The sequence below is a fragment of the Drosophila gunungcola genome, chromosome 3R, assembly GCF_025200985.1.
Source record: "Drosophila gunungcola strain Sukarami chromosome 3R, Dgunungcola_SK_2, whole genome shotgun sequence".
Classification (NCBI taxonomy): Eukaryota; Metazoa; Arthropoda; class Insecta; order Diptera; family Drosophilidae; genus Drosophila; species Drosophila gunungcola.
This window is the reverse complement of record NC_069139.1, coordinates 6,389,055-6,415,853: the sequence shown is the minus strand read 5'-3', so window position 1 is coordinate 6,415,853 and position 26,799 is coordinate 6,389,055. Positions and strand designations below refer to the sequence as shown.

Sequence of the window (26,799 nt, the reverse complement as noted above, 5' to 3'; positions counted from 1 at the left end):
GTAGTAGTAGTATGGCACCCAACCGACACATCAACCCACCGGCTGGGCTGCCTTGCAGTGTTTGGTAATTAATGAAGCCATAAAAACTAAACCCAATTAATTAAAAATGCACACACACTCGAGTGCTTGTCCCCTTGAAGGAGGGAGTAAAATCGAACATCGGCCATCGAATCGGGCCATGGAAATCGAGCGGTGCCAACTGTAAAATGTCTTTTACGACGCGATCTGCACTTGATGGCCATTACCCATTACCCCCGCCCCAACATCTATATCGTCTGAAGTTGAGTATTTCCCCGAGTAAAATGGCGTCGGCCATTGTTAAAGTTTTTATTACAAACTCGTAAATGTCAAATGTAATTTAAGCAAACATGTGTGCGAGTCCTCGAATTAATAGTAACTTGATTGAGCCCTGACCACATTGCCCATTGCCTCTATTTTTCTTGGCCAAATGCAACATGTCCCAAGGCGTTTCCAGCGGGCAAAAGGCAAAACAACTCACTCGAGCTAATCAAAATATTTGCAGAGAGACAAAACTAGTCTGAAAGGTGCCAGCGCCGCTTCCATCGCACATGAAACAGTTGCCAGCTGTCAAAGTCGGAGAAAATGCAGAAAAAATTTTAACTCAAGTGCAGCAGGGAAAAAATAAGTAGAAAGGGGAAAGTCAGGTTGTTGAACAGAAATAAAACATTTTCTACTTTGAATGTTTGAACTTAAAAATGTAATTTCATTTAATATGTACATTTTATCCACACATATTCACCAAACGGTTTTTTTTTTAATTTTTTATTTCAAGTTAAAAGAAATAGATTTTTAACAAAAATTTAATTCTACAAAAAATAAAATCAAATTAAAACTAAAGGGATTCGTGATTACCAGGGCAGTTCTTTTAAGTTTTTTACGGATTATGAGTAGAACCTGTGATTCCAAAAATAGGCAAATCAAAAGTTTTAAAAATTGTAAATTTTCATGTTTAAAATAACTAAAATTCGCATAACATAAAAATCAAAGCAAAATATATTTAATTTGAGTAAAACAAATTTTAATTTAATACGTTTTTAGTTTACCAGTGTACGTAATTTTCGACAGCTTAATTATTAAAATACATTTTTATTTTTGTTTTTAAGGATGCAACAGAAAACTCTCACAATGCAGGTTTCTCACGCTCCGTTCCCACTCGAAAATATCGAGTCGTAAGCCTGCATATTTAAACATTAATTAAATTAAACTACTAACAACAAAATCGTGTAAACAGTGCGCCCTGGGGACACAAGACAGCTCAAACACTCTCATAAACACTCGGCGGACACCTTCAAAACTGACGGACTTAAACACAGGGATGCGGACAAGGACACGTGGCACCCACTGAGCGAATGGACCAAATTAAGCATCTCTGCGACTCCGGGTTTCTTTTTCTCCGGCGGACAGCCGCGTGTTGATGAGCAAAGCAAACCGTAAATCGTCACATTCCCCAACCCCTGGAAAAATGTAATGAAAAAAAAGGGTGAGTGATCGAATTTTAAATACCTCTTTTAAAAACCCAATGTACGGGATAAAGAAAACGTTAAATTGGTAGATGTGAACATCTTAGCAATAAGAAATTATCAACTGGTGGGTTATTTAAATTATTGTAAAGCTCAAAATACATCATACAAAATAAGTAAATATAATTTCGTGTGATTTGATTTTAATGTAATAAAAATATATATATATCATATAAACAAAAACTTTGTTTTGTTACTAAAGCTGGCCCAATACACCCTTCGTAATGTTAACCTTACCAAGAAAACATTAGCAAGAAAAACGGCATGGATTTCAAGAAACGTGTGTCATTTGGCATGTGACCTGACCCACCCATTTTCCATTTCCCAGCATGAGTTCTCTCCAGAGAACAGTTGATTACTCAGCTCGATGACAACTATCAGGAGTTAGAAGCCGCACCTGCCGCAGACTGGGAATGGGATTGGGATAAACCCAAAACCGGGGGAGATCAACCCGCATTTATCAGTGAGTTATCCCAATCAACGCAGAGAAACCCCAGAAAATGTGAAAATAATTTGAATAATTTCCCAAATATTTTCGCACGTGCGTTTAGCTGGCTGGCTTGGTGGCTGGCCACCCCTTTTGTGGATGATAATGAGGCGCTCCTGAAATGTAACCACTTTCTGGCCTCGAATGGCCAACTGTCGTCGCTATGACGGATATGCATTGACATAGCAAATTAATATTAATTTCTGACACACGCGCCAGTGACACTTTTCCAAGTTTCTGAGCATTGCTGCAGCAAAAAATAACACGAAATTATTCTCAAAACATTTATTTTGTCTGCGATTCCAAGGGCAATGATGAGGCTGTCTGGGTCTGGATTTTGGAGTTCAGGGTACGGGGTTTGGGAATGCGATTGGGAAATGAGAACGGTCCTAACTGGCATCCTGTGACAGGACAGGATATCAAGTGAAATGATGCGCGCGTCCGACGGAGCGGCTTGAGTAATTAGTTTGGATTTTGTGGCATTATAAAATCTCCTTTTTCGGGGCGGCTGGGGCACAAATATTTATTCAAGTGTTAAAGTGTCTGCCGCGCAAAAAGTGTTTTCTTTTTGAGCACTCACTCTGCTCGCTTCCCTTGCTCTTTATTTTTTTGTATTTGTTGGTTCGTTTTATATTTAAAAATTTCATTGGCCCTGGCGACAAAAGCCGTCAATCTTTGCGTTCTGTCTGTGCTTTCCCCTCGAAGATCCCTCGCAAGTTCCATGAAAAATTAGACACCTTATGCATCTTTGCATTGAAAAGTTTTCCCAGCGAGGGAAAACATCATTTTCATACACAATCAATCCTTGTAATTGGCCGTTACGCGCTTTTCTCCGCCTCGCGCTTTTTTCTAGTTTTTCCCATGAAAAACGTAGCGCTAAATGAAACTGTCGGACGGAAAAAAAGAATAGGAGAAAAGAAAAGCGACGCCATTTTTTCCGCGGCCAAAAATCAAAGAGCAGATGAGAAAAGCAAAACTCACGCACAGCAAAAGGGAAATGCCAGAGAAAAGTTTAATTTCACTAATCACAGCAGAGTAATTACGTGGAAAATGAATTTTTTTCCTTCCGCCGCCAAGGAAGTTCTCGCGTTTCGAGATGGAAAGGTACCGGAACTTCGGGGCAAACAAATAACTGGCAATTTGTACGATTTAATTTTTGTGTGCATTTTTGAAAAAAATTTCAATTTTACTTTGCTTATTAATCAAACGGAAAAGCTGCCCGAAGTCAAAAGGTTTTAAGGGAGAAAAAAACTGTAGAGGTCAGAGAACTTTGAACTATTGATTTTCTGACAGTTATATGGAATAAACCTTTTTTAGGGAGAACTTAAATTTGAAATTTTTTTTATTGATAACCAAAGAAATTTTTGTTTGAGACATTGAAGATTTTCTTAACATCTGAATAATGTTTAAGACAACAAAAATATACTTCTATGTTTCTATGATTCTTATATAAACCTTTTAATGTATTATAGTTTGCAAAGTATTGTAATTATCTTGATAATTTATATGCTTTCGCACTGCAATTCTTAAATATTTTATTTGTACGAAACTTCTAACTTTATATTTAAACATTTTTAGGCAACTATAATTATTAATTCTCAATTTTACTTCTCAATGGTAACTTGATTTTTTAAATTACACTTCCTATTTCGTACATCAAATCTTTAAATTAAAGTTAAAGTTTTGCAACCATTTAAAAATGTTGCTTATTAATCGACGAAGCCGTCAGAAGCACAAAGGTTTCTCAAGGGGAAAAGGCAAGATGAATAGTTGGGGGGTCAGACAAGTTTGAGCTGCGGATTGTTAGACACTTTCGAGTGATCCACAATGGAGGTGGAGCGGGGTGGGAAGACACTTGTTAGTGCCACGTCTGCGGCACACATGGCTCTCCAATGAGTTTCCCACATTTTCGTCACCCGCTCGGGACGGGCTGCACATAAATCGCTCGGAAAACTAAACACGCAATTCGAGAGTCTAATAAAGTTGCGCAAACAAATGATGCGGTGGCCCCTGGAACACCGAAGTGGAGCACCCCAACCCCAATTTTAGCCCCCCTAATGCACAAAACAGGGACATAGATACGGATACTGCTGCATAGATACAGATACATTCCGCCACTTCCCCTTCAATAAGTAGACTTTTTTTAATTGCAACGAGAGGCAAAGTGTTAAAGAGTTTATGTGCAACATTTAAAGGGGGCGGGGCTCAAGTGGGCGGAGGGGTAGGGGCCTCCCAGACACACTCACACAATTATAAATGCAATAAAATACTTTTCGAGCGAAACTCATAAATTTCCAAAAGCGTACGAACCTCGATGGCGACACACAGAAGACTTTGACTCTCCATCCCGGAGTTTTGAGGAGAATACCATTACCCCTAGGTGCCCCTCATCCCTTCCGAATCCGTGAGAAATTCCCGGGGACAGGAAAACCCCCTTTGGAGCTTAGAGTCAAGAGTTAATCACACCAGATGTTAATGGGTTTATGGAGACGTTTGCTATATGGTGTAGCATTTACTCCACAAGGTGACATCATCATAAAGTGAACCAAACGAAAGAAGTAACTTCTCAAGTGGATTTTATTTAAAATAAAATGTAATTTTAAGGTTATATTTGCTGCTGTTTCAAAAACAATGGCCTTTAAGTTTTAGGGAAATATATTGAAAATTCTTTTAATTTTATTATCAACTATCCAAAATTAAAATTTGAAACTCAAATAATCAGTAAGGCTTAAAAATAAATGAATCGAGTTAATACAATAAATTAATGTTTTAGAAACTTCTTAAGATAGTCGTGAGCATTGTCTCAAAACTACACAGGTTCCTAAACAATTTTTATTGTTAAATTTCATTTTTTATTGTTATATTTATTTATATTTTACAGTGTAGCCAAATTAGATAAAACTCCTTGCCACACTCTGCTTATTTATTAGTTTTCAGCGCTGTTGAATGATTTGCGAGGGACAAAAACACACAAAATGGCAATTTCAGTTCGGGTGTCTTCTGTTTCTGTGACTGTATCTGTATCTGCATCTGTGGCAGCCGTGATCTGTGATGATAATTATCCATTGAATCGCAACTAATCTCCCAGGGAAGTCGCTCAGTCTGAGTGTAAGTAGTGCAATCAATTACTGGCCACAATTGCCGGCGATGCACATGCCACATATACGAATAATGCGAGTACCCACCGAGTGGTTCCAAAAATAAAACCCAGCAGCTGAGAGCGGAACCACTCCTCAGTCCAGTTCGATGGGGCCTTTCGCCCTTCGGCTTTCCCTTCCTTTTTCCTCTGCGCACATGGGAAATAAATTGCCAAACAAATATCAACATGACAAATTGATAAATTCATGTTATTATTCCGCTGATGGTGCTCGAATGTGTCTCGGAAAATGCGGCAAAGAATAATGCGGCCGAGGCATATTTAGTTTTTAGTTCTAGTCACACATTAACCAAATGAAAATTCGGTGTTGACGCATTTGTTTTTCCCACTCTCCACAGGAAAACGCGACAAATGAGCCAGGCGGTCGGCAGCTGACAAGAAAAACAGGGACAACAAGTACACCACAGAAAAGAAATGTGAAAATGGAAATGGAAACGGAGACATTGAGCACGTTGCGGCATTTGTCAACGATTTCCATATGGCGAAGTCCACACCGACCAGCGATTCATCTCAGCCCATCTCTTCTATTGGAATTTTAATGATGCGCGAAATGTTAATTTTTCATCTTGATCGCTGCTCAGGGTTTGCTCCGAGTTCCGTCAGCCTCCATTCCCAGTTCCATTCCCATTTCCCAGCCACTTAATGAGCCGCCGGCTGAGTCATCCGCGCTGACTTTCAATTAACGTTGATCACCTCAATTGAGGCACGTCGCCGTCAAAGGCACTGCAAAAAACATTTGTGTTCCTTTTATAAGTTTAATTTAGAGGTCTCTAAAAAAACCAGCGTTTGTAAAGTGGAGTACAAGAGGTCACAACAACTTATTCCATGGAAACTGTCTTGTATAACACGAGCGTACTTCATTTTTCAAGCGGAAAACGAAATATAAATAAAAATATGAGACAATGCCAAGCATGTGCAAAAACACCTTTTATGCTTTTTCTTTACTTTTAATTTTACTATTTTATTATAAGTTGTAGTGAAGATATCTCTCAGTGTTTGATTGTCCCCTTTATATAGGGCAATTAAGGAATATAGCTGCTCTATCTCCTTCAACTTCAGCAGCAGCAGTTGGCCCGCGATGTGGGCACATTCCTGTGCAGGGTGCATTGCGACCCGACTTGGCCATATAATTCCTGCTAATTGAACCGAATGGCTAGAGCAGATATTAAGTTACACCCCGAGAGGCGGTGAGGTGAAGAAGAACTTTACGACCCATCCAACCCCCCTGCCACAAAACCAGCAGCTCTCGAGGGTCGCGTGTTTAATAATAATTTCTTTGGAATATGTTTATGGTAAGCCGTGGTCTAATTAAAATCAATTGCCTTAATTGAAAGTACAACAAAGCTAAGGAACTCTGTTCGGCTCCCGCGCTCTTGTACCATTCGCACAATCGACAAATCGACGCATGAAGGTAGCAATTTGATCGCCGGCATTATTTATGGCTCCGCCAAAAGTTCTTTGGAGCGTGTGGGAGAACCCGACTCCAAATGGCCATAAATCAGCATCACTAGGAGTATCAATTCGGCATAAATCCAAAGCACTGACCGATACAAAGAACTATATATGGCTTGCATGTTAATTTTTCAAAATGCCGCGACAGTTTCTGCTGGTAATTGCGAACTTGGCAAGTGCCATATATTATATTATTTGGCCAAAGCACTTGATATATGGCCTAGCAAATGATAAATCTCAGACGATAGTTGCTCTTTATTTTATACCCACACTTTGTGTGGGCTTTTGGCTTTTGTTCTTCGGCCATAGAGTCGCCAACTTGGAGTATCCGCGAATATTCCTCTTTTCTTATCTTGGCCCGAACAACTCATAGAAATATCCCTGTCATTTCATATGCAATTCTGTTTATTGGCCTGCAAGCCTTTGCCTCGATGTTCTCAGCTTGCTCTGCCAATTGTCTTGCATCGTAAATTATGTAAATTGTTTTGAGAATACACTCCGTTGGCAGTTTAATTAGCTGACATTTTGCTTGGCGGATGGGGATAAATGGAGTGGGAAGTATTTGTCATTTCTCAAATTATTCTTTGAACTAGCTTACAAAAATTCTGGCTAAGATCATAAGACAATAAATAATAATAATTTTGTATATTTTGGGCTAACTCCATTTTTATAAATAAGCGGATGTTCTGAATATAATAATAAAATATGAAATGCTTCGAATAGAAAACGAATTACTTAAAAAGGTACATACTGTCTACCAAGACTTTACCTTTTTAACCCCAATCGCCATTTTAATATTTACAAATTTAAATTCAAGACTAGTTAAACAAATAAAGTGTACATTTTGGCAAACACATAAAACCTCAAAGAGAACGAGTGATTGCTTATCCTACACTTAATATTTCATCGCGAACTTCAACCTCAATTATGAAAATGAAAAGGAATCGCGACTGAGCTCGTATCTCTTGTCCTACCCTTCCCAAATAAAAAAAGGAAAAAACCCCAATAGCAAACCACTCCACCCCGTAGGCAATATTTCGTGAACAAAAACCAGTCGAACATACCTCAACTCGGGAATTTTAAAATGGTTCAACGCACTTACGGGTATGAACAAACGAGAATGTGCACATAACATTAAATGGGTTCACTTACGGATACGGGTTTACGGGGATAGTGAACATCATATGTGGAAAATGTACGACAGCGGGGGCAAAAAGAAAACAAATTTCAATTTAGCTTAAAGATTTTGCACATAAAATTTGTAACACTCAATTAGTTTAAACGACAACGAAAAATGTTGCCAGACCGAGTCATAACAAAAGCTACCCCTCTATCTGTTTTCGGGTTCTTGGCTGTTTTCAGAGGTCTTTCGCAAATCGCATAAATGCGGCGACGTATGAATTTCGCTTAATATGATTAGTGAGCGGTCCCTGCCACACCCCCTATTTATGCTTAATATGTGAGGTACTACAAGTGCACTAATGGAGTGAAACTGGGGGAGGTACATGTATGTAACGTTCACATATTGGCCCATAAAGATATTTACGCTGCATACTTGCGGGAGTTGCGGCATAAATCAAGCCAAGGACATCATTATGATGAGCTTGGAATAGAGAGTAAGGATGGTTAGGTGGTGGATGGCTCGAAAACATCCTCGAAATCAATTTAATTTCGCTAATGTTGTGTAATACTAAAATCGTTTACGCTTCTGTGCCAATCAAGTGGGATTCCCCGATTAGAAACAAATGCTCTATACAGCATAAGGGGGTTGCTGTCCCCCGTCTTTCGACCCCCTCAGAAAAATCCCAGCTGGCCGAGGTGGGTCAGTCAGTCAATCACCAAGGACCAAATCTTTATTAATTCTGATCGATGAGCTTCGCTCGAGTCCTTTTGCAGTTGCAACAATCAAATGATTGAGCGCTTACAACAAAAGCCCTGGGATCTCGGCGAAATGGAGAATGGCCACTTTTAGCTCATACAAATTCGACAGCTGAAAGCGTTTCCGTTTCCGTTTGCTTGTCTCTGTTTGTCCATACATCTCCTTGCGGCCCTTTGTTTTGCCCTCGCCCCCACAAAAACCAACAAACCTCTCCGACCCCCTGATATACCACCTCAATAGTATAGCTACTGTCCATCGATGATGCAATGAAGCGCGTTTATTTGCTGCTCGTAATTTATATACTGCCCAACTTCGTGCACTTCGATTCCATTCGGATAGAACCATTCAAACGTCTCCTCTGTGTGTCCACTCGCTCACTGAAACTTGTTAGTTAAATATTGCCAGAAGCTGCAACTCTTCTTGCCGATGCACTCGGCAAAACAAAGTAAATTAAGAAGCAGGAACTTTAAATCTATAAGACCCATTTATCTTGTTAATGAAAATAAGTTATAATTAACTATTAAAAAAGGCTTTAAAAACAATGAAAGTTAACGAAATCGAATAACAGCAGAAGGGAATGTAGCAATCAACATATTTTTAATTGTACAAATAAACAACATTTATTTTATGGAATTTTTTTTACCTTCTCAAAACTTGTATAAAAATATATTAAATTTCTTAAGTTGCATATTAACCTAATGATTCTTTAAAAACTTTCTTAGAATTTTTTTAGGTTGTGAATAATTTTTCTTAAAAATATAGATTTAGATTTCAAAAAAACTTTAGAAAAAATTTGGCTGTTTTTTTTTAAGTGCCCTGCCTGCAAGTGATAAATTAATCGCTACATCAGTTTTTAATTCCGTGTTGCTGGCGATTTATCTTGGGCTCCATGCGTTGAGTCGTTTGAAACACTGGGGCAAGGTTTTTCCTGAACAGAGAGGGAGATAGTACGGAAAAAAGGAAAGGGTAAGAGCTTTGAATGAAAGCCAGGCTGTGGCTAAAATACAGTCATGCCTCGCTCCTCGCAACCTTTACGCCATCCCCAAGCTGCACTGTTTAAAATGATGTATGGCGCAGATTTTGACAAATGTACAAAAATGAGTCATGAGTTCGCGGGGCAAACAGAAAGCGTTCGTTGATGCTGCTGCAGTGCCTCATGTTGCTGTTGCTGCTGCTATTGCTGTTGCTGTTGCTGCTGCTACTTGCCTGCACTATTTACTGTTGACTTTTTCATGTACTGGCTGTTGCTGCTTTTGTTGGCGTTATCCATAAAACAAACACAAACTGGCGGAGAAGATGGAGCTGCTGCTTACACATGTTTTGCAAAATGTGGAATGGGTCTGGAGCCTGGCGCCGTAATTAATCATTTATGGTTTACCTTAGCTCAGAGCTCAGTTTTGCAGCAGATTTCCATGCAAGCTTGGTTGTAAACATTTCGCTTTGCACATAATATTCTGCTTTGCTTTGAGTCATTTGTTTATTTTATTTTAAAAAAATGTTTTAAACATAAGATTAATTGTCTATGAATCTTGAATGGCATTTTGAGAAGCTAAATCATTCGCATATCGCACGACTTTCAATTAGAATAATAGCTGGCTAAATTATTTTAGTTATTCATTTAAACCTTTCAAATCTCACGACATATTAAAGTTTTTAAGAGATGTTGAACCAAATTCTATAATAGCTAAATTTTAAATTTTTACTTAGGCAGACTAAAAAAACTTTATTTTTTTATTTATTTTGTAACACATATTGATATATATATAGATTAAGTTAATTCCAGAGGTGTTGAAACTAGTGTCAGTGGGCGGTCAGAAAACGAGTAGGAACCTTGTAGCTCCGATTCCAGTCGCTCGTCTCGCGTAGACTTATCAACAGCGTCTGGGATATCGATCTCCAGACATTTCCTACAGCGTTTGGAAATCCGCGTGTAGGTACATATATTTTTGTAGGTTCGGGTTTAGGGCTCGATGACCATGGCCAATCGCTCCAGCCAGCGGGGTCGCGAGTTCAGTCGTGACAATAATAATACTAACAATAACAATCACGATAATCGGGACAATCGCGTTAATCAGGACGATCGTAGTAATTACCGTGACTTTCGCAATCGTGACAGGGATCGTGATCGCGAGCGCCAAGTGCCCACGGATCCACCTTTCATCGCCTATGTGGGTAATTTGCCCAAGGGTCTAGTGCAGGGCGATGTGATGAAGATATTCTCGGACTTTGAGGTGAAGAATGTGCGTTTGATCAAGGATCGTGAGACGGACGAGTTCAAGGGCTACGGTTACGTGGAGTTTGAGACTTTGGCCCAGCTCAAGAGGGCCCTTTCCTGCAACGGTCGCATCAAACTGGATAACTTTTCGGCGCCATTGCGTATCGATATAGCCGATCATCGGCGACAGACCCCAGGAGCTGGAGGACCCGGTGGCTCCCAAAGTCTGGGCGGTCAGGAAAGAGGTGGCGGCAGAGGAGGCGGCAGCGTGGGTGGTGGCCATCCCTACTACCAGAGGCGCAACTATCGGCGGGATGACAGCGTGGGATCCCATCAGTATAGACGAAACGAAACGCGCAGCAGCAGTACCCATCAATTGTCCAATAGCAGCCCCACCCAGAGCACGTCGTCCATAAACCACCAACGCACCACGAGAGGTGGCTACAACCATCGCGGTGGTGGCAATGGCAACGGGAATGGCAATCGTTACCAGGGAGGACCGCCACGATCCAGTTTTGAAGACCGCGATAGTCAACAGGCGTCCAGTAATGGAGGATTCCAACGCAACCGCAACTTCAACTTTAATCGGTAAGAAAAACATCACGTAGTATATATCTAAGAAATTAAATTTAAAATTGATAGTACACATTTAGATATTAATGTTTAATGCTTATTCAATCAAAAGTTCTTAGATGTACAATAATTAAGTTCGAATAAGCCCAACATTGATTAAAGTCATCGCGAGTTTTTTAGCTTCACTTGATATTTTTTTTTTTTAACGATTCCTCTTCAACTATTTTTTGTATTTATGGCAACGCAATTAAACTATAGTGCTTATAATTTGTATAACATATTAATGAATATTATTATAATGAATCTTGTACCCCTAGCACCTTCAACAACACCACTGGCGGAGTGGGCGGTGGCGGAAGAGAAGGTAACGGGAACGGAGTCGGCGGGCTTGGAATCGGCAACCTAAACGGAAACGGCAGCTATAACAACTTTTTTCAGAATCGCAATCGCGATCGCCGAGGTCACTACAATCCGAACAACGCTGGCAATGGCAATGGGAATGGCAACTTTGGAAGGGGCAACAAGAGTCCTGATTCCGTGGTCCTGGAGCCAGGATCATTGGGAACTGGTCCAAGTTCGAGTAATCAATTTGGGGTACTCGACGATGATGATAGGCCCAAATTGGTTCTTAAGCCGCGGACAGTGACTGCCCCTATTAACTCTCTAGCTGAAACCAAACAGGCGGCTCTGATTTTTGGCAAGGCCAAGCCTCGAGATGATAATGCCACGCCCCCATCCTCACCGCGCCAGGATATGGAGTCCACTGTGGATGCTTTAACCGGAGCCTTCAGTGCTTCACGTCCTTTCGAAGGATCTGCAGATGCACCAGATGATCCAGATCCATGTATAAGCGATGACTAAATTGCGTAGTCCACCTTTAGCTGTGAATAGCACCCATCCCGCCCTTTGTATATTCAAAACTTATCAATTTCGATGGCAGTCTCGGCGGGATATTTCATTAAACTTTTCACAGGAAGTTTATATTTTATTAGATTTGTAACCAGTGAAGTTAGGTCGTACAGTTTGCCATCTAAATCAGTACACAATCGCAAGCCTTTTGGTTTCAAAAGTATTCAAAATTATTATTTCCGCTTTACTTATGCTTTTGTGATTAGGAATACATACAAATAAATAGTCATCAAATAAAAATATGTAAATTCAATGGAAGAGGCAAATTTTTAATAAATTATGTATGTTTACTGTAAATTAAATTAAATTTCAAAACAAATAACGATTTAAATCCTTAATTCCATTAATTGAATGCATTGCCTAAGGCCAATTATTATAATAAATTCAACGAATTACCTACCAACCGGGAAAGGTTACTTACCTAATTAGACTCTGATCAGCCTACGATAACCATAAACATCAAGACCCAAACCACTCCACTCAGAGTACCCATAAATTGCAAAAGTTAATGCTCGGTGACAAAGTCGCGGCAGGAAGATAACTCACCTCCGATGGACAAAAAGGACATTCGCGGACACTTGGAACGGCATTAACTAGTCAACTTGAGCTAATTGAATTGAACGAGATTAAAGAATTTTACGCCGAAATAAAGACGTTGTTGGCAGTGAGGCGAAAAGGAAACGAGCTGGAGGCCCTGGTATTTATGGGCCAAGATTTACGAGCCACAACAAGTCGCGTCCACTTTTTAGCTACGGCTCCTGAAATTGAGCCGCACATCCTGCCTTGTAAAGGCAAATTGGCTTAATTTCTTTTTAATTTGCTGCCGGGTTTTCTCTGCTCTTTCTCTTCCACTTTCCCTTTCCTCTTCGGCCTTCTATGGAGCTCTCGAACCTAAATTCAATTTAAAGAAGTGGAAAAAATAAAAGTGCGGATGTGAGGTGACCTAGCCACGCCTCTTTCCATTTCAATTTCTGGCCGATATGGAGAGCATCCCCGGCCCAAAAGCCAATTTACGCACGAACATTTTTTCAATTTTCGCGGAAGAAACCGCAGTGACCCCCCGTCTAATTTTCTCATCCTCCCACCCGGCTGCACTTTATAGAAATCCCGCGGAAAATTCACGGCATTAAAGGACTTTTCTTTTCTTTTCCTTGCGTTCCATTTTTTTTTTGTCGTTCCTTTTCTTTATTTCTTTTGAAGTTCGCCCACTGGCCACGAGTTTTATTTGCCTTTTTTCCCTGGCTGCTCAGGCTTTCCACGCTTTTCACGCCGGACTTTTCCCGTTAATGTGTCACACGCACTTTATAAGCAATTGTTGTTGTCGGAGTTGTGGATGGAAGGGAGTAGGGGATGGCGTCTGGAAAAGTTGACGACGCCGTCGACGCCCATGGCGCAATTATTATGATTATTAGGTACAGCTGCACTTGCCCATTCGCTGCCACTTATAAACAAAAAATTGTAATTTACCTCAGCGTTAGAGCACACTGAGAAAAACAATTTTTCAGTACGGCGAATACTTTAATAATATTGTTGATTAATTTCGGCGCTCAGAGAAATTTATACCTTTATGCCAGGTCTAGCAGATAAAAATGCAAGCGGAATTTTTTTATAAATAGTCAAAGGGTATTTCAAAAACTTAGCACCTGAAAAAAAGTGTCTTTTGGCTTTTTTTTTTTAAAGAAATAGAGCTTATATTCCTATTAAAAAAGTAATTTTGAAAATAATTTTAATTTAAATAAATATTTTTCGTGATAATATTATAGGGTTACGATTAAACCTTCAGAAAACCTTCAAAATTGCATCAAAGTGGTCAACTATTTTTCTTGTTTTTAATTTCCTTCTCATGTAACTAGCATTTTATAAAAACTCTTACTGAGTTTTCTCTCTGCAATAAGAAATTTGTTGTTGTTGTGGATTGGGGTGGACCTGAACCTTCATCCGCTTTTGACCGTTATGGATGCTGTGCATCGCCTTGGGGGTCACGCGTTAATAATCGCGCTGAATGACTTCATAATGAAAATATTAAAGGTGTTTGTTGTTCTTATCGTTGTTGTTGTTGCTGTATGGTTCTTAGCCGCCGGCCAGGATCAGGTTACGTATATAAATACATATACAGGGAACGCCCGCAGGACTCGCTCACACAAAAGGCGCAAAGTTTATGTTTATGTCATGCGCTCAAATGAGGTCGATGAGGAGATGAGGGGGTTTTTCTTTGGGTTTAATTTAATAATAATGCTCCCTTTTTTTCATTAAATGTAAGTGCAGAAGCTGCGTTAAGTGGCAGGCTGAAATGATCTAAGTGGGTCTTGGTAAAGGTTGAAAGTGGAAACGTAACATTGAAGAAAACTTATTCAAAAGGTGTATGACTTTCCTAAAACGAAATTGAATTTAATAAATTAAAAGTATAAAAACAACTTCGATATATAAATTATGGCCGTTAAAACATAATATTAATTTAAAAACTAGAATCTTATAGAAATGTATTTAGCAATCCCAATTATGACTTTTCCATCCTATGTAATAAAACAATACTTTCAGATTCTTGTCTTCAGCTGAAGGAATTTAATTTCAGATTTTTGCTACGCAAAGGGTAACCACCATAGTTTAATTTTAAGCAAACACCACCAAGTCAAATACACTTGCCAAATCAAATATATAGTTAATGATGTCAAAACAATCTCAGCTTAAGCCCTTGCTAAGAAACAGTTTTAAATTCTAAGCCTAAGAAGATTGAAAAATTACAAACTGGCTTGGCCCTTTTAGCATTCTCGGCCAATAGTCAATATTTGGTATATCAGCAATCAGATAGTGTTTGCACTTTCAACAGTAGAACCCAAGAAACAATTAAAGCTGAAACAGGATGAAGGGACTACAGGACCACAGAACCAGAGGTCCACAAGTTATATTTTAAATGTAGTTTCGGGCTAATTGTCATGCCATCGACGGCGTCTTATCGGACAGCAGCAAAACAATTTGGGTAAATTTATGCAACACAAACGAGCTGAGAATGCCCCAAAGGGGCACAGAGCACACACAGGACATTCAGGATGCCGAGATACACAGATACAAAGATAAGCCGGGACATATTAAGTCAAAAATGCTGCTATTAAAATGCTAGCATTTGCAGGTCTATCTAAGAGACAGTGAGTGGTATCGACAGGGTTTTGTAAAAGTTACGCAAGGAGGTGAGCGGAAATCTAGACGTGGCCATTAATGAAGAAGGAGGAAGGACGACGGACGACGGACGAAGTGTCCCCGTACATTGGAGTCCATTAAAAAGGACTAAATGGCAATTAAGCATGAGAGTCAAAAGGCAGAGGCTGAGGCAATTAAGCCTCCCTTTTTCGTTGCAAGGACACTGGGCAATTAAGCTGCCGGACCAAAGTTGGCCAATCCCTCGACTCGACCTTATCCTTTTCACCTATCTTTCTGGCCGAGGAAAACTTAAATGAGTTTTCCGAGTGGAGAGAGTCCCGCTGCGAGCATTTAAATGACTGCAACTTTGATTGGCTGGCCGCTTGAGTGGGCAGAAGATTTATCTCCGAGCCCCCCGATTGCACATAAATCCCTACGACGACGATACCTACACCCGGCCATCCAGGGACCTAGCCATAAAAATATTTGGAATACCCAGCTACCAGGCAGCAGCACATGTTAGAGGGACGACACATCTTCGATATGCTCGTTTAAAATAATTTATTGCACTGACTTGACACCCATTGAACGTCTGCCACCGGTTTCTAAGTACTATATTCCTGCGACACACAAGATAAATTGCGCAAATAGAAAAATGTTCTAATTAAAATTATGCACAAATATTTTGGATTTCTTTTCGCTGTCAACCATCGATGGGGTGCCAATTAAAATTGATTGGAAATTCCGGGCTGGCATTCCTGGCATTTCTACGGCACGTGGGCGTTTCTCTTTTCCGAGTAGCAGCTGCCTGTATCCTGCATCCTTTAGCCTGGCATTTGCATGCTGGAACCCGCTTTTGAACTCGAAGACTATCTTTCTATCCTGACCATTCCGGTTGACTGCTCACTCTCTACGAAACCAATAAAAAAGAAGTCTCAATTAACACTTTTGTACTGGCAAAATGCAGGCAGATGGCTAAATGCATGCATTTAAGGCACCACCCCGGCCTCTGCTAATGTAGCAAATAAAACGGTCACCTTAATGGATTTCTGTTACGCGGTCTAGCTTCGATTTGGACAGAAGGTGACGAGGCACAGGCTCCGGGTTGCGGACTCCGGACTCCCAGGCTCGTGCTGTTCCATTGATTGTCCTTGAATCGCCGCCGTTCGCCACTTAATCCAATAGCGCACATGTTGAGTCCTAACAATGGACTCCTGCCCACCCTCCGCCACCTTAAGCGGCTTTCACCTTGACGTTGCCACCACCAACAAGGGCAACATGAAACAACACCACCAGGAATAGCCGCGGATTCGGCATCCGGCAACTTTTGCCTTGACTTGATTTTCGCACTAGCTTACACTTAAATTCATAATTTTTTTTTAATTTTAAAAAAACATCTGTACAGGGAGATACCTGAAAAAATATACGAAATTTGGCTAGAGGTTTATGACTCCATAAATTTAACCCATATACAACTTTTGTTAGTAGGAAACAGTTAAGAATTTTTTGACATTCAATAGCTCTGTAAAATATATTTATTTTATATTACAGCTAAAATTTGCGAATATTTTCTCCAGTGTAATTATCGCTCTGGCATGTGAGGAAATCAAGGCGAAAAACGGGGGGAAGTCCTGAGGGTTGTGCATTACCAACTGTTGTGAAAATTAGAACGTGTAGTTCGGCGCTTTCCAGGACTTATCACACACACGCACGACCGCACCACTGTAACACTGAACCACTGCACCACCTTCGTGGGCCTTCTGCGATGACTTACGATGATGTATTAGTAGTGGAATTAAAATTAAAAGCACCACAGCCCAGAGAATTTGACAAGCCCGATCAGGTTGCCGTTGCCCCTTTTAATGAAGTCTTTGTTGGGAGTGTAGTGCCACACAGTCCATACCTAATTAATCCCACAGAAACGGCAGCAACCCAAGGAGAACTTGGGCAACATCTGGGCGATGTGACTGACATTAACTAAAGACCGCCGCCACTTGAGGCACAAATTCGGCCGAATTTCAAATTGGGGCTGACAAGCGCGAACGGAGAATACGAAAAACACATTTTGGGCACCCCGAATGAAAGATCATTCAGCTGTCAGAATCATTAAGAAATGTGAAATCGTTTAAATATGGTCTGCAAGAGGTTCCATCATTTTTCTTCCCTAAACCGAGCTTTTTCTGTCGAGTAAATGGGTTGAAGGTGGATGGGGTTGGCGCCGATAGAAACACATGGAGATTGAGCTTGAAATGTAAGACTAAAATATGAAAAAGATAGTGGTTTTTTAAGTTTTAAGCTCGAACTGAAAAGACAAGATTCTTAAGGTGATATACCATTGTTATAAGTCTAAATGTTCTTAACTAAAACTATTTAAAAATAATGAATTAATTAAATTTATCAATACAAATGGTACAACATGTTCTTATTGATAAACTAGCTATGAATTACTCATCCAATTCGAAATGCTTTTTTTCGTAAACACTTGTGAAATGAGATCAACTTGTTTCCCCCAAATCTTTGACACTTCCTTCCCCGCGTCAATCGCTCCTCTTTGGGAGGTAAATAAAAATTTTCAAAAATTAATGCCTGTCTTTCATTTGCGAGGCCGCCTTTTTTTGCGTTTCCGCTCGGAACCATTCCATTTTAATTTCGCTCCCCAAAATCCTCACTTCTGGCCACACGTTTGCCAGTGCGAAACATTTTTATTACGAATTCGTGAGTTTCGCTGCAAATAGCAGCTCGCCATAGAGAAATGTATAGACGGTCGGGAGATATATGTCTAGTTTTACACTATTATGCACGGAATCGCGAGCGCGGGGTATGGGCAATAAAAATACCCGAGCATATCAGGAACAAAGTCGAGGATGGGGAATAGCAATACGAGGATGGTGCCGATATTCTAGGCAGGCAGCTGCCTTCGGCGTCGTGTGCCATTCGACACACCCACAATTTTCGATTGTCTTACTCTAACACAGATACAAGCACACACACAGTCGTTCACTACACCTAAAGAAATATCTTAAGACAACAATAAACATTTCACTCTATTCATAACGGAGAAAAAAAAAGGTTTTTAAAAAAATGTATTTTGGATTTAATTTATCTTAATATTAGTAAATTGATATTGAAGCAAATGTACATGTTTTCTAAGATTTTTAACCACAAAGTAATAATACAATAATATAATGATAACCAATCAAAGGTAAAAAATTTATAGTAATAAATAAACAACAAAATGAAAACAAAAAGTGGTAAGAAATTAATTAAAATATTAATTAAATAAAAATAATATATAATACAGAAACTAATTATGAAAGCATTATTTTGATTTTAGATTTATTTCTATACAAATTAAAATTAAGTTTCTAAAAACGTTTAAGGCTATATCTCCTTCATTGTTTTCAGTGCAGAGAAGCATTTAAATTTCGGTGCGTTCATTGAAATATGAACGATGAGTTGGCGATAAAAGTGGACTAGGAAATTTTCATATAAAGTACCTTTTGTTGGCATTTTAATGGTGCGCTTTATGGAAGGATTAAGCACATAAACTTGTCAATAACTCGAGTGCCGCACACTCTCATATACTCATATTGCCTGCGACTCTCTTCCAATAATAATGTCACCGCACTTTGACTAAGAAACCCAAATGGAGTGAAGTCGCCGAGGGGACAAGCGATTTTATTTATGAGCTCAACGTTAAATTGTTGCCTCATATGTCGAGCGGTCCTGACAACAGGGGAAAATGCGGGGCAAAGGGCAGCGACTTATTAAAAACAATTGTGAGCCAAACACCAGAAACAACTCTGAGCCCTTGGAGCACATTATTGATAAACACACAAGTCTTGGGAAGGCGGGAAATCGGATTATAGATTGATGGGGTGAAGGAAAAATTCTCATAAAATTAAGTGAAAGGCGATAACGAAGAATCATACTTTTATAGGTGTACGTCAAACTAGATGTGGTTGAATTATAGAGATTATCCTGACGGTAAACTCAGAGCCAATAGGGAAGACATGAAAAAAAATCATAATTAATGGATAATCTCCATTAAAGATTTAAGTATCCATTTTGTCAAAGACATATTATATATAATTTTGTTAATTAAAATATCATTATTATCACAATTAAGCCAATAGACTCACATATAAAATATGGTTCTTCTAAATTACAAAAAGATTTAAACCTTTGCACAACTTTTTTAAAATAAATGCACCTCTCCTTAATAAACAATCAGCCAACAATCAATGAATATCTCCTAATAAACTTGTTTTGTCGTAAACTTCGGGATTTCCAAGTACGCCAAACATCCATAAATATTTCCCTTGGTAAGCCAGCATTTAGGAAACCTTTTAGCTTCTGCAAGAAAAAAAAACAAAATCAGGAAAAAATGGTAAGCCAAATTTGGGCGAAATGAAAATTGCAAGCCACCCAAACCGAGAAGATTACAAACCCCTGCGGCAATTATTTTACGATGCACAAAGGTATTGTTAAATCGAAGGAAGGAAGAAAAAGCGAGGAGCAAACAAGCCGGCAGCCAAAGCAAAGCCAAATATGTTGAAATGCGGCCAGGACCAGGAGCTGGACGAAAATTCGAGCCAAGGATACAGGGGGAAGTCCTGGATGCGAACGATGCCGCAGTTCAATATGCAGCGCCAGGCAATATTAAAATATCTTAAGGATATTATGTTATTACGCACACATTACACAGCAGGCTGCGGGCAGGATGGATGGCAGAGGCATCGGGGCAAACTCCACTCAAATGAGATAATTCCCTGTAAAATAATAATAAAATAAGCAACCTTCAGACAATATTCAACCCCTCTCCCCGCCCAAGGTTTTTATGATTTTCATATTTTCGCAACCCCCGCCGTTTAAGTGCTTTTCAATATGAGTAAAGTGCATTAAAGGTATATTTTTCGGATTTTCCCTTTTGGCCGCCGGCTAGGCAATCTGAAATGGCAGGCGGGGGGCGTGGCAGATTGGCCAACTCAGGGGGATTTTCGTATTAAAACAAAACACATACCCACAATCAAGCTTCGGGGCCCAGTGGTAAAAATAAAGACGGACCAAACTGCGATCTGCCGAATCAGCAGAAAAAAAGGAAGAAAGCCCGTACAAATGAGCCACATTCGAAGTAGAAGAAGGCAAATGGAAGACAATTTTTAGTTTTGATCTAAATGCGTCAATAAATTTTAACACTTTCAGTCGTTCGGGCGACAGAAACAAAAGTCATTTCGAGGCTTACAATAAAAAAGGAGCCGGCAAACGAGCGGTATAATATACCCTGGAATAAAGCTGATAAATGAATGGAATACTTTTTGGTAAAAAGATCATTCAAAAACAAAATTTTCCGTCATAATAAAAATGTACTTAGATATGTTAAGTTTAATAAAGTATCAGCAAAGTGAATTATTATTTTTAAAAAATATTCTTTGGGTAAATTATTTAAAATATTTCACAAATATTTATTACGCAAGAACTAACTAATATATTTTTGTTAGAAATCTAAGTTACTTTAAAATTCTAGAATTTTTTAATCTTTTTTAGTTTTTGGTAGTTAATAAAATTCTCTGAACTCAAACCTAACACCAATTTAAATTAAGATTCCAATTTTAATAGTGAGTACCTTTTAGTCGACCATTTGATAAATCCACACACGCTCCACTTGTTTTTTGGCCACCTCAGCATTTTCTTTAACTTCTCTGCCTGCTCGGTCTTATCAATGGGCTCATTTTAAAATCAACGCCTAGCCCAGAGACTCCTGCGAATCCTGCTTTATTTACGAGAGATGCCAATGACTGGGCTTGCGATTTTCTTAGCCCGAATTTTCCAAGTTTTTCATTCCGTTTATGGCTGTGAATTGGGGCCGGGCAAACTTATCGCCCCATGTGCATCTTCAGTGGCACATTCAAAGGGCTTTTGCGGAGGAGGTGGTCCCAGTCCCAGTCTCAGTCATTCCCTCAGTCAGTCAGTCAGTCAGTCAGTCAGCAAAGGACTGTTGTCCTGTGGACCAGAAGTAAAGCATCCGCAAAGAGTTCGCACAGAGTTTTAGCCCTAATCCAGCAACGGAGGCCATGGCACATGGACAAACAGTGCTGCCCTGGCAAATTTATCGCCGCTGATAAGCGTTAATAAATTAATTAGAATTATTGAAATGCGTGGTCCGTCGAGGTCCTGCCACCGCATATCCTCCTGCTCCTGTTTCTGCAGCTAAATGCAAACACAGCCATGGACATGGGCATGAATATGGAAGTGAATTGGGGATTGGACATTGGACATTGGGCTTCGTAGAAGTGGACATGGGATGGCAGCCATTATGCGCTGATTTGTGTTGCGTACTTTTGCGGCACAGGACAAAAACAGGACGAAACACAGTGCCACATTCGAAATCCACAGGACACGCACTTTTGAATTAGTTTGTTTGAACTCTCGGGCCTTATCTCAAGTTGTAGATTTTGAACATTTTGTAGTCATTTCCGGCTGCACTTTGAATTTGCATTTTGTGCTGCCCGCTTTTATCAATTCAATTTACGCACTTGCATAAAGAGGTCCTAGCAAAAACTTTACAAAAATTATTTGAAAACAAGGGGAACACTTTAATTTACAATCGCCGCCTAAATTTCGAATGTTTTTGAAGCCATTACAACAGTAATTATGATTATAGGTTTAAAATTAATGATCGATTTGATGCTTGATTTTAAATCCGCGAAAAAAAACTTTAAGTTCTAAGTAATTTAAACGAGACATTGAAAATAAAATACTTGTACATACTATTATGGAATAATAGAATCGTACTTTTTAAGCCTAAAGCTCACAATTTCTGAACCTTTAAAGTTCACTCTTACAACAACTAATTCCTTTTTTCAAGTGTCTGGTTGGCTATTTTTTTCGTCTTACCTTTTGGGCGGTGGCAAACTTTCCACGTCTTGTAGCGTCATTTTTTCGCTCTCTAATGGCATTAAAAAGTTTGTCCGCCGCTGGGCAAAGTTCTCAGCACTAAGGTGCCTTTTTTATTGGCGCCTGGACGTGTTTGCCCCGCAGGAATTCACTTCCCGTTTCCAACTCCCAAGTCCTTGAGCTTAAGGTGCAGGTCGAAAAAAATAAAGGGAAGCGAAAAAATTAAATAAAACTTTTTTAGCTCACAAATGTTTTGCTGCTAATTGAAAATATCTGTTGGGTTCAATTAGACGATGCTGCACCGTGCGGCGGCTTAAGCGGCTGACTGGCCACGCCTCCCTCAAACGTTCCTTCCCCCAAAGAGAAAAAAAAGGCAAAAAAAAAAAACTCGCTGATTTAAGCAATTTTTTGAGTGCAACTTTTGCGCTTGTGTTGCGAGACTTTTCAGCTTTTCACCGAACAACTTGCAGCTGATAGATCAACTTGACGATGGAGGGGAATTTGATTTCACACAATTCTCAATGCAGAGGGAAAGTTTTTCCACAGTTTAGTGGCATACAAATGAGGACAAGCTTCACCTGCAGCTGAAGTATTATTTTTCCAAAGGAAAACTGACCAAGAGAAGTGAAAAAGTTCTGACCAAAGGTTAATTGGATAGTGGTAAAGTTTAATCAAACTTGTTCGATTTTCTTTGAAATTAAATTTTAAAAATATTCATTCCGCAGATATGTAAGTTATTTTTAAATATATTTGAAGGATATCCTTTTTTTCTTTCTCTAACTTTAAATGAGAACAGAAAATAAGACGGACTCGAGGTGGTGCTAGGCCTTGAATCTTATTTAAATTAAACAACAGATATAAACAGGTTAAAAAACAATTTAAAATTGGTTCTTTTGTTTTAATGTCTTTAAATATGATTTAACCTTAAACTAAATACTTCTTTTGTTATACATTAATAAAATATATAAGCAAATTGAGTACGTTGTATCCGAGAGATTAATTGGGGGTCTCTTTTTGTGTACCCTATTAAGTACATTAAATGAGCCGACCCACACACACAATAAATAAACAAAATCAGGCATCAAATGGCCAAACACAAATTGTCAATTAAAAGGTATTTAAGCTTAATACCCAGGTCACCCAGCCACGTCGAGCGCTTAATCCACGTAAATTAGTGCAAAAATCAAGTGGATACCTTGATACCACGATTGACCCCACACGCATGAGCCCCCCGGTTTTCCAGGAGCGGTACAAATTGTGAGGGGAATGGGGGACAAAGGCCACAGAGCAGGCCAACCGACACCAATAAAGCCAACAAAGCGTTTTTAGGGTTAAGTCCATGTCAAAGTGTCAGTTTAGTATCGGTATCATGTCATGTTGTCTGCTCGTTCATGGTGGGGAAATTGTTGTTGTTGTTGTGGGTGATTTTTGGAGGCAATGGGTTGCTGTGGGTGGTGGGTGGTGGTGGGAGGTTTTAATTTCGTGTGTGCTATGTGGCAACATCAGGCCAAACAGACGTGTGCTCTCTGACCCTCTATCTCTGCGTTGAAATTGCGCTGAAGGTGCAACGTTTTACTAATGAATTTAACAAGGATGCTGGCTGCAAAAATTGGGTGTGAAAAATGGGTGGGTGCACGGACAAAAAAATCTTGAAGGCTGCTCTTATTAAAATGGCTTACCAAATAAATTAGATTATAAAATGTTATTGTTAATATTAAAAAAAAAATACATAAATTAAACAAATAAAATACAATTATAAAATTTAAAAATAAAATTTAATTTAAAATTATTTTTTTTTTGTTAAATAGGTCCATTCAGTGGTGTCACTGAATTATCTAGAATTTTAAAAGCACTTAAGAGGTATACTGCCCCATATTTTGAAAGTCCTATGGTTAACTTCATAACAAAGAATTTATATTTTACACACCCTATGTTCAGACAGCTTTTAGTTTGATTTTGAAAATAAAGGGATTATTTTGACAGCGTTTGAGGAGTATTTTTTTCTCTGTAGAAAAAGGGGTAAGAGTAGCACGTTGCAGTGTTGCATGCTCATTAAAATGTCAGGGCAGCAGAAAGCAGTCTGGAGAGTCCAGCTCGTCTGGGGGCATCAGCTGCACTTTGTGGCCCTGCTGTTTATCCTGCCAACATATTTTTCAAATGTTCCGTTTGCATAAGTGAAAAGGCCAAAAAAGGAAGATAACACACACATGCGAAAGAAGAGTACGTGGAGCTGGGGGTTCCCAACATTGGCGTCAACACAACAGGGGCAACCAAGGGTTAAGGAGTGGGCCAAAAATCTGCCAACAATGGCGCGTAAATTTACGACTCACCTACGCGACTAGACGGTTTTCGACCGGGCCAAATGCACTCATGGGGTGGTCCAAATTAAGGGAACGGGCATAGCACATGTGTGCGGCATATTTAAATTTGTTTTTATCCACATTCAGGTTGCGCCTGTTAATCTAATAAAATTGCGTAATTAAATTTGCGCTTCATTTGGCGTTTGTCATGTTTGTCGTTGCGGTGACAAATTTTAAACCTGTTGTCTGCCAGCCTAAAATAAAACCCTTTTTCCCACTCCTAGTCGCAACAAAAAAAAAAACTGAGCTGAAACCAAAATTGTTGTACACGTAGTAATTTTTCAATTGCTGCATAATTGAAGGCAAACCAGTGGAGAAATGCGCACCAAAAAAAAATTGGCAAAATATTGGCAGCAAATTGTCGGCATGACAAAGTGGTTCAGGACCAAAAACCCCTGCTCCCATTTTTCAGCCTGTTGATGTGTGGCTTTGTTTGCCATTTTTTATAATTTTTTTTTTTGTATTGTTTGCCATAGATTCGTGTCCTCTGGGGGAAAATGGAAAGTTGACTAGCAATTGTGTGAACGGCAGATGAAAAATGATTTTTAATTGTTGGGCGTTGAGTGTTGAGGGTTTTGTGGTTGGAGAAAAAAAGGGTGAAAATCAGTGAAACTCTTCCACATTTAGCGGGCTTTTTTATGCTGGCTGACGGACGAAGATAAAGCCATGTGCAATTGTGAAATTGATAAGCGCAAGTCTGCGACGACAACACACGGCACTTAATGCTTCCGGCCCTTTGGAGCAGGGGCCTCAAAGGAAGTCGATAAGGACCATAGCCCGACAGACCCGATAAGACCAGTGCATCGGTCGACGATGCAACAGAACTACGATTATTCAAACGCTCCTCACATGGCGGCCGGCAAACTTGAAAGAAGCTGACAATCTTTAGCTAGAGCAGCAGCCACACTTGAGAAAATTTTCATGTATTAAACCGTTCAATAAGAAGTATATTAATCAACCTTAAAGAACAGAGGATTGAGAAAATTGAATATTGAAGACTTTTAAAAATTTTAATTTTAATTTCTGTTTTTTTAAACTTTCCTGTCACATCTTTTTATTTTTAAGCATGCCATATTTCTACCTTCAGGTGCCTTCTATGGTCTAAAACACGGTTTTTTGATTCATATACCTTTGATAAATTGCTTATTTATTCCCCAAAAACCCCCAAATATTTTGTAATCATGTTTTGTTTCCGTTAGAAGCATTTTGTGAGTGCACGGTGCCACGAGTGCCAAGCACGGAACGTCACTTTTCTTATCAGCCCGCTTAAGTTCGAATTGCGCCTCGGTTTTTAACGGTTGGCAATGGGATAATGAGGTTGGTCGGCTCTACCATATATTTTCTTTAGAACAAAGCTTCACAAGCCCCTGTTCTTGGTTTTTTGCGTGTGTTCGTTTCACATTATTCACTCAATCTGCGTTTCACATGTACTTGCATTCATAATTTGCGCAGTTTGTTACTAATCCACAACCTACAGTTTATTTTTGTACTCTTGTAAAAATAAATTAATGGATGTGTATCAATTTTCAATTGTATAGAATTTGTTTACATACCTAACATAAAATCGAAAAAAAAAACCATAACATACATTTTTCAAATTTTTCTATACAAAAATAAATGCCCCACCTTTTGTTGGTTTTCAGAAATATTTTCTAGAGCATTTCCAAATTCGGATTGAACGATTCTAGGGCGTCATCTTGTCTCCCAGTAGCGTGACTCGATCCGCAAGTCGTCTGTGATAACTGCGAAATGCGTCAAAAGTCGACATCGGCTTGTGCCACAATTTTGACGATTAAGCAGAATAAAGAGGGACCGGGACCGGGATCGGGGGTGTATATACTACAAAATATGAGTGTGTGGACGCTGGCCATAATGATGAAATGTAATTTGGAGCACTGAGATGAGAGGCTGTCGGGCTGTTATCGCTGTCGCTTTTGCTTTGAGTTTAATTAAAAAGTTTCGTTCTTTGTGGCAGCAGCCACAGCCGAAAGCACACTCCACATTCAAATGCATATTTTGATTTAACTTTATTTTTCCTATATATAATTAAAATACGTTCACGAATGCATTTTTAAGGCGTGTCTCTTTATTTTCGCTTGTGGCCAGCTGGGGAAAAAGCGAAGATAAACCGAAGAGCAAAGGATGCGGCAATATTAGTGTGTGCAAGATATTAACAGCATATTTGACATAACAA

At 39.4% G+C, this 26,799-nt stretch overlaps 1 protein-coding gene and 1 long non-coding RNA gene across 3 annotated transcripts in view; one reads left to right on the top strand and one right to left on the bottom strand.

The window, feature by feature from the left end:
- Positions 1 to 1,338: 1,338 nt before the first annotated feature.
- LOC128252511 (uncharacterized) overlaps positions 1,339 to 26,799 on the bottom strand; it is a 74,259-nt gene continuing 48,798 nt past the window's right edge. For both annotated transcript variants that reach the window (XR_008267310.1, XR_008267311.1), the window contains one exon: positions 1,339 to 1,475. This is a non-coding gene — a long non-coding RNA (uncharacterized LOC128252511). The remainder of the gene's footprint in view (positions 1,476 to 26,799) is intronic.
- On the top strand, positions 10,317 to 12,467 carry LOC128252506 (protein qua-1). The gene is made up of 2 exons (XM_052980278.1): positions 10,317 to 11,319; positions 11,622 to 12,467. Exons 1-2 carry the CDS (start codon positions 10,487 to 10,489, stop codon positions 12,163 to 12,165), a joined length of 1,377 nt encoding a protein of 458 aa, XP_052836238.1. The 5' UTR covers positions 10,317 to 10,486; the 3' UTR covers positions 12,166 to 12,467.

What these genes read in the sequence shown, in the direction of transcription:
- LOC128252506 (XM_052980278.1), top strand. Translation starts at nt 10,487, where the DNA reads ATGACCATGGCCAATCGCTCCAGCCAGCGGGGTCGCGAGTTCAGTCGT. An exon ending in CGCAACTTCAACTTTAATCG is followed by an intron (nt 11,320 to 11,621) that starts GTAAGAAAAACA and finishes TTGTACCCCTAG; the next exon opens with CACCTTCAACAACACCACTG.